The sequence below is a fragment of the Eschrichtius robustus genome, chromosome 14 (genome assembly GCF_028021215.1).
Source record: "Eschrichtius robustus isolate mEscRob2 chromosome 14, mEscRob2.pri, whole genome shotgun sequence".
In the NCBI taxonomy this organism is placed as follows: domain Eukaryota; kingdom Metazoa; phylum Chordata; class Mammalia; order Artiodactyla; family Eschrichtiidae; genus Eschrichtius; species Eschrichtius robustus.
The window spans coordinates 28,987,534-28,995,391 of NC_090837.1; the positions used below are offsets into that span (position 1 = coordinate 28,987,534).

General features: G+C 39.9%; 1 protein-coding gene across 3 annotated transcripts in view; it reads left to right on the forward strand.

Moving 5' to 3' along the window:
* Window positions 1–5,072, forward strand: part of PTPN2 (protein tyrosine phosphatase non-receptor type 2) — a 75,657-nt gene extending 70,585 nt beyond the window's left edge. For 2 of the 3 annotated variants that reach the window (XM_068562950.1, XM_068562951.1), the window contains one exon: window positions 4,705–5,072. Coding sequence is in view for 2 of the 3 variants with exons in the window: in XM_068562951.1 (XP_068419052.1) it covers window positions 4,705–4,726 (22 nt within the window). In the remaining variant the exon portion in view is untranslated. The other variant, XM_068562952.1, reaches the window with a different exon arrangement.
* Window positions 5,073–7,858: the final 2,786 nt, after the last annotated feature.

Here is a 7,858-nt window from a genome sequence, read left to right on the forward strand (position 1 = left end):
TGCCTGCATCACCCCTGTGTTCAGGCACCATGACCCTTACATTTTAGGTCGTTATTGGTTTAAAATCTTTCTTTCCAATTTGCTGTGGTTTATCTTTGCTAAAATGCAGTATATTACTCTGCAAGTCAAATACAGGTAGACCTATTCAATTCCAACTGGGGGTCGCCTTGCTTTCAATAAAAGGCAAAGACTTTATGGGAAACACAAGCTGATAATGATACGCTTATCCCTGGGCAGGGTGGACGTGCTTCGTGGGGCTCAGTGCTTCAGCTTTGCTCTTTGCTTCCCGTCCTTCTGGAGATGTTTGCCATAATGTATTTTTAAAATCACATCCGGTGTAGTGGACACTTGTTGATAAACTTCTGCTGCTGCAAACGTTAGTCATCTTTCCTCCTCCAAGCACATCCCTGAGGAGAGCATGTTAATTTTTACCAAGGGTTGTGTTTTTGGTGGGTGCCCTATACTAATTACTGAAAATGCGTGGCCACGTGCCTGACCTTTATTAGACAAGGCGTCTAGTCAGAGGGACGGGCCAGGCTGGGTCCTGCCCTCGGGGAACAGCAGAGGAGTCGGCAACCACGGTGGGTGTGCATCTTCCCAGAACTTGTGTCTGTAGGTCTTCGTGGTGTTTTCTAATTAGAACAGATGCTGAAAATCAGTTGTACGGTTTGACTTCGATGAGGTGCTGGTATTTTCTTAATAAAAAAGCCAGAAGCTTTATTATTTTTAAGAAAGACTATCTGTGTTAATACCTAGTTCATTTGTGTTTGTATCTGCTCCTGCCGATAAACTGACGGCACCCCGGATTCAGCATCGTCTTTTCTGGCTGTACCAACGGGCTCCGTACTCATTTCCACGTGCAGCCAAGCATTTTATGCCATCCTACCACTGAGCTTTGTCTATGTTTGCATGTGTAGAATATCTACAAATACAGTTCTCCATATTTAGTTTATCCATATGTAGCATAAAAGTGATGTAAAAGTGCATAGAGAACTTCGGTAATGTACAGACCACTTCTCATGTTTAGATGTTTTATATATTTGCTCTGTCCTTATCCTCTTCTATATTTTTGGTCCATTTCATTATGTATTAGTATTTCTACCAAGCAATGAACAAAAAAAGAGAAAGGAAGTTAAAAAGTTGATTTTTTTTTTAAATAGCAGGTGCGTCAGAGGAAGGAATTGTGACCTTAAGTTAATTTTATGTACACTTGTGCATGTCCCCTTTGTTTCAAATAAACTAGAATTGATGGTTTGAATAAAAAAATACATATTGGTTTAAAAAATAGTTTCTGGCATGGAGCAGTCCTCCAGCTTCTGTATCAGTTCCGTCTTTGCTTTCAGCGTCCTTGACAGTGATGGTTGTTCCCACTTAGAGGTCATTTCCGTGGTGCTGGGCATGGTGCTGGGGCTTCCCACGTGTTCTCCTGGTAACCTCACAACAACCCGTGCAGCAGGTGGTGGTGTTGCTGAGCCAGAATCAGCCTGAGACTTGACCTTTCTACCTTCTCTCCTGTTGTCATCATTGAAGACTCTCATGTAGAGAATATTTTAGAATTAAATTCTCAAAGAAAGACTTAACTTCTGCAAGTCGTTTCCCTCTTAGAAAAATATCTCTGATTAGATTCTGTGTGAACAGACACAGGCTAGAACCTGATTATGTTAGAAATATTTATTGACCGTTGTATACTCTCTTTTAGTGAGTACATTTCCAGAGTGACTGCCTGGTTATTGTACAGATCTTAAAATCTAGTCTGCCTTGATTTTTACTTTCAGACACGAGTCTTACAGAGACTTTTACAATACAGTATATTGTAAGTCTAATGCTATTATGTCTATCATCCGTTTCTCCCTATGTCCAGGCAAGCGTCTAAGAGTCACACCTTCCGTCAGCACTGACTTATTTCTGGTTCCAGCAGGTCCCTGTGGGTTTGTTAGTGGGGTAGAAAGCGTGGACAAGGGAGGGGTGGCTGAGGTTAGGACTCCCGTGTCCATCCCCTGCTGGAGCTGAGTGCCTGGCAGGGATGGCGTGTTCTGGGCTCCCATTTCTACATCACAGCTATTCAAGTCTCTCTTAACTTCAGGAAACCCTTATTTGGCGTTGACTTATCTAGATGATAGTCATCTTGTAAATAAAATTTTGAAAAACAGAAATTCAGTATTTTTTCACATAATAAAATTAAGTTCTTTTGACTTAAAATACAGGTCTTGGTCGTCCCCTGGATGATTTATTCTGGAGTTGACCTGTGTCTTTCATCTTTTCCCTAGTTCATTGGTTTGGATTTGATTCCATCTTTCCTTGTATCTGTCTTCAAAGCACTGTTTCTGGGACAGCAGCACCCACAGCCCCTACAACAGCAGATAAGTTAGAAATGCCAGGTGTCCTCTTGTTCTGCTGAATGTGTATGAGTGATGTCATGTTGCAGAGTACTGCCCTGGCTAAGCAGTGACTCAGCCCGAGGGGCTTTTAGTTGGGTCGAGGGATTGTCTTTATCAGTAACAACCTGACAAAGAGAATTCTCAAACGCTATGACCGTCTCTGTGCAGTCCAGTGGGAGAATGAAAAATCCAATCATTGGTACTCTTTCTGTTTGGGTTTTATAATTTAGAGTGGAATATGGGAATTTTAGGATTTAGGGAGGATATTACTTGCAGAGTCTACTTTAATACTACTGTCTGGTTTTCCATCACATGGTATGGGGGAGCTATAAGGAGAATGGAATGGGAATTTTTTTCTTTATGGAGACCATTTTTTAAAGAAAAGCATCAATTCTTTATTGTTGCTCTAATTTGGCATAGATTTTTTTAGACATATGATGATGTTGATACTTCAAATTACTACTATAAAAAACCTGAAGTTATTCTGAGTTTGGTGAATTCGGGAGTTTCCCACTGGGTAAGTTGATGTTGTCTGTAAGGCAGTGAGTGCCTTGCTCACCGCAGAGAAGTGTGTGGGACTCTTTTCAGTAAAGCAAGGATGAGTATCTGGTGGCAGGAACTACTTCAGTGTGGAGCCAGCCCCTGTCAAGACCTTTTAGTTGTTCTAAGGGGTAGTTCATCCTTGCTGAGTGTGTCTTTAACACACTGCTGGGGAGGCAACACCTGCCGGTTCTGCCAGTCAGTAGATACACCTCTCCGAGGTGCATCCCATTACCCGATTTTCAGACGAGAAAACTGAGTCAAAGAATAAGTAACTTGCAAGGTTGTACATCTAGATCATGACAGAGCTGAGATTTGAACTCCAGTCTGTAGAATCCCAGTAACCCCAGGCCTCACGCTTTCCCATTATGTCACACGCAACCTGTTTGTATGGAATATTTAAGTGGAAAAGCATTAGACAGCTACTGTTATCCATTAAAATCCAAAATAACCCTCTTTTTATTTTTTAAGTGAAACAAATCAAAGTTTTCCCCTCCAAAAAATTTTGTGGAACAGTTTGAACTACCACTGAGCCAGAGTAATACTGGAACATCAGAGCACTCTCTAAACCAAACCATTATTTCATTTACTCTGACTGGATCAGTTCCTTGGTTTTAACAAGGGGACTTCTGAAGGTGTGGGAAACACATGCATATTTTGCAGCACTCAGGGTCAGTCAGAAGCTCCTTTCCTCACATCAGCCACTTTGGTTCAGGGTTCTCAGGTCCCTGCAAGAAGCACCTGTGGTAGTTTCTGTGACCACAGGCACCTAACAAGAATGCTTCCTTGGTGTCTGGACATTTCTCTGTCAGTGCTGGAAATGAGACACCAAGGAGCCAGCAGTCAGGAAGAAGCCAACTCGTAGTATTGGGGGTTTTGACTAAATGTTTTGGATAAATGTGTGGGTGTGGTTTATATCTCCTATTTATACACGTGGAGGCACAATAATGACAAGTATTTAGATCTGGGTTTTTTTTTGTCAGAGCAAGGGAAGTTGAGGGGAAATACGTTACCACCTCAGAAGTTCAGCTATTTGCAAATATTGTGAAATAACATTAAAAACTCACCTGCCCTTAAATTAGTTGTTATTTCATCTCTCTATCACTTGTTTAAACTCTCATTTATCTTTACTTTTTGGCATTAAAGTACAATAAATCTATCAGTTATTTTATGTCTGTGTTTTCTTTTAACACTTAAATCATGTCACTTCAGTTCTGTATTTCTGTGATCATTAGTATTACCCTTCAGGACAAAAAGCATGCTGCTAACAGTCCGTGAGTTAAAGATATAAGCCAACTTTATGTTCATACATTACATTCATAATATTTTTAGCAGTATGATACAGTGGAGGTCCAAATTGGATTAGACTTTTGCATTGAATTCTAAAGTATTGGTAAGTCTAGCATATACCATATAATCTTGCTAAACTGTTGTGGGTACATTTTTTTTTTAAACTGTCAGTATAGCTCACATGGAGGTCATTTCTTGAGTAATACAGGATGACCTAAAAAAATTCATAGTTATTAATTCTCGTAAAAGAGTGAGAGTTATGGTGCTTTAACATGAGTCTACCTCACACCACCAATTCTGTTTGAAAATCAAGCACATAAGCAGTTTTACCAAGGTAACAGTGAAGCACTCAGTGTGATTGAGTGTGATGTGTTGGAATGTTTTTTGGTTGCCTTTTTAGTTCATTGTTAGTCCTTTTATGTTTGTGTGTATCTGTGTACGTCTGTGTGTTTGGTAAATATGAATTGAATAGATGACTTCTTATTTTATGTTTTAGGCCAAGATTGACAGACACCTAAATATTCATGACTTGAGAATATTCTGCAGCTATAAATTTTGAACCATTGATGTGCAAAGCAAGACCTGAAGCCCACTCCGGAAACTAAGTGAGGCTTGATAAGCCTGTAGATTGCCTCACATTTGTCTGTTTACAAAGTAAACCTTACATCCAGGGAACGAAGAGCACCACCAGCAGAAGACTTTGCAGAACCCTTTCATTTGATGCATTGTTAAGTTTTTTAATGCGTGTGTGAAATGTAGAGAGATGTAAAAGAAATAAATTAGGAAAGACTACTTTGTATTGTACTGCCATTCCTACTGTATTTTTATACTTTTTGGCAGCATTAAATATTTTTATTAAATAGACTGTGTTGGTTTGTGTGCATTATCTTAGGACAGCTCTGCTTCAAATAATGAATGTTTTCCTAAGGGTTTGCTCTCAAGTTTTTATAACTAGCAACTGACACTTAAATTGAAATTGGTTCAAAACATTGGCCCCTTGGTTTTTTAAGATGTTTATTTAGTTACCCTATCAATATAGGTTAGGTGAATGCAACAAAAGAAAAGTTATAATATCCCTTTTGTTACCTGGAAAAATATTAATATGGATAATGGTATTAAATCAATTTTAAATAAGTACAGAAATTCAGTGCAGTTTTTAAATCACAGTGTTACTCTCTCCTTGGAGGTTGTGCTTTCCCCAAACACCTCCTGTTGTAAAGAGACCAAAGGTTCCTTCCTGAGGGGGCATTTGGCCTCTTGACCATCTAATTTCCCGACCACGTGCTGGGTTTGGGCTCTGAATTCACTCAGTCCTCAGTCCTGGTGATACTCATCCAGAGACACGTCTGCGTCACGTGAGCATCACCGTAACGTGTGACAGCTCACTGTTGTTTTTGTTTTGACAACTGTGAAAGTTCTGTAACACCGTTCATTGAATAATCTATATCACCTTTCACAAATTTAATGACTCCCCTCTTCCTTTTTGCCTTGTTGTCCATGGGGTTTTAGTCTATTTTAGGAGTAAGCAAACGTTATTAATGCCTCTTAAATCTTTCCTAAAGAATGCGTGGAAAGTTTGTTATACCACAAAGTACAGCAAGATAATCCTCCAGTGTGTCGACAAAGCTTCTTGAAAGCGTTCTCTGCACTCAGCTACCTCTATTTCCTGACTTCCCGATACTCTCCCCGAAGATTGTGACTTTCTCTTGCGTCACTCCAAAAATGGCCCGTAAAGGTCGTCTTAGCTCATGCTGTACCAAATGCAGTTGACACTCTTCAATTTTTCCTTCGAATGACTTCTTGACAGCAGAATGAACTCCTTTGAAGCTTCTCCATAGACTCAAGTAAGACTTCTCTCTGGGTTTTCTCAGTCCTTCTGCCTGACTCCTCCTCTTCCTCTTTTCTTTTTTTTTTATTTTAATTTTATTTTTTATTGTGGTAAGAATACCACACGAGACCTACCCTCTTAACTTTTTAAGTATACGACACATTTATGGTACTGTTGACCGTAGCTACAGTGCTATCCAGCAGACATTAGACTGTTCTCATCTTGCTTAACCGAAACTTTATGCCTGTTGATTAGTATCTACCCACTCCCCCTCCCACAAGCCCCTGGCAACCACCATTCCACTCTTTGGCTCTACGAATTAGACTCTTTTAGATACTTTTATGTAAGAAGAATATCCAGTATTTGGCTTTCTGTGACTGACTAGCTTGTTTCACTTAGCATAATGTTCTCAAGGCTCATGTGTGTATTTTAAGGCTGAGCAGTATTCCATTGTCTGTATATACTACACTTTTTAATACATTCCTCTGTCAATGGACCTTTAGGTTGTTTCCACATGTTGACTATTGTGAATAGTGCTGTAGTGAACTTGGGAGTGCTAATATGTCTTTAAGATCCTGACTTCAGTTCTTTTGGATAGATACCCAGAAGTTGGATTGCTGGATCATGTGGTGGTTGTATTTTTAATTTCTTGAGGAACCTCCATACTGTTTTCCACAGCAGCTGTACCATTTTGCATTGCCACCAACAGTACATGAGGGCTCCAATTTGACCTTATCCTCCCCATCACTTGTTGTCTTTTTTTTTTTTTGATAATAGCGTCCTTACAGTTATAAGGTGATATCTCATTGTGGTTTTCATTTGCATTTCCCTGATGATTAGTGATGTTGAACATTTTTTTCATATACCTGTTGGCCATCTGTATGTCTTCTTTGGAGAAATGTCTATTTAAGTAAGTCCTTTACACTTTAACTGGTTTAGTTTTTTTGCTGTTGAGTTGTAGGAGTTCCTTATATATTTTGGAGACTAACCCTTTATCAGATACATGGCTTACAAATACTTTCTCCCATTCAGTAGGTTGCCTTTTCACTCTGTTTCTCTCCTGCCTGACTCGTATATTGGAATTCCCAAGGTCTCATCTTTGGGCTTTTGATTTCAGCGTTGGAGGATCTCATCTTTGCTGAAGTGTTTATCTAATACCTCTGTGCTGATTACATGCAACTTCTTCGACTCCTGGCCAGACATCACCACTGAGTTGTACCCATACATCCAGATCCATGAATGGTCATTGCATTAATTTCTTAAGCTCCAAACCTGAGTGTGGTCTCTCTCATCCCCATCTCATGTTCCTCCCGTGTTTACCTGGTTATTCGGTAGCATGTGCCAGAAACCTGAAGTTCATTCTCAGTTCCTCCACTTAGGCTCCACATCCAGTCAGCTCACCAAATCTCTCCCACTGCCTAGCTTTAGCTTACACCTTCGTTGCATGTGGGGGTGACGGCAGCAGGCTTTCCTGCCATTCCACTCTGCCTCACAAGTGATTTAAGGTAAAGATCTGGTTTTACCCTCCTTAAAATTCTCTGATGCCACCTTGGAAAAATTTGCCTCCATTTTAAACCCCAAAGCCCCCAGCATGCTGTTTGCACCATTTCATCTTTTTGGCTGTGTGTGTATGTCCATTTATATACATATTTTTTTTCCAGTTTTATTGAGAAATAATTGACATACATCACTGTATAAGTTTAAGTTGTACAACACGATGGTTTGATTTGCTTATACGGTTGACCCTTGAACTGTGCAGGTGCACTTAGGCACAGAATTTTTTTCAGTAGTAAATACTACAGTCCTACATGACTCGCGGTTG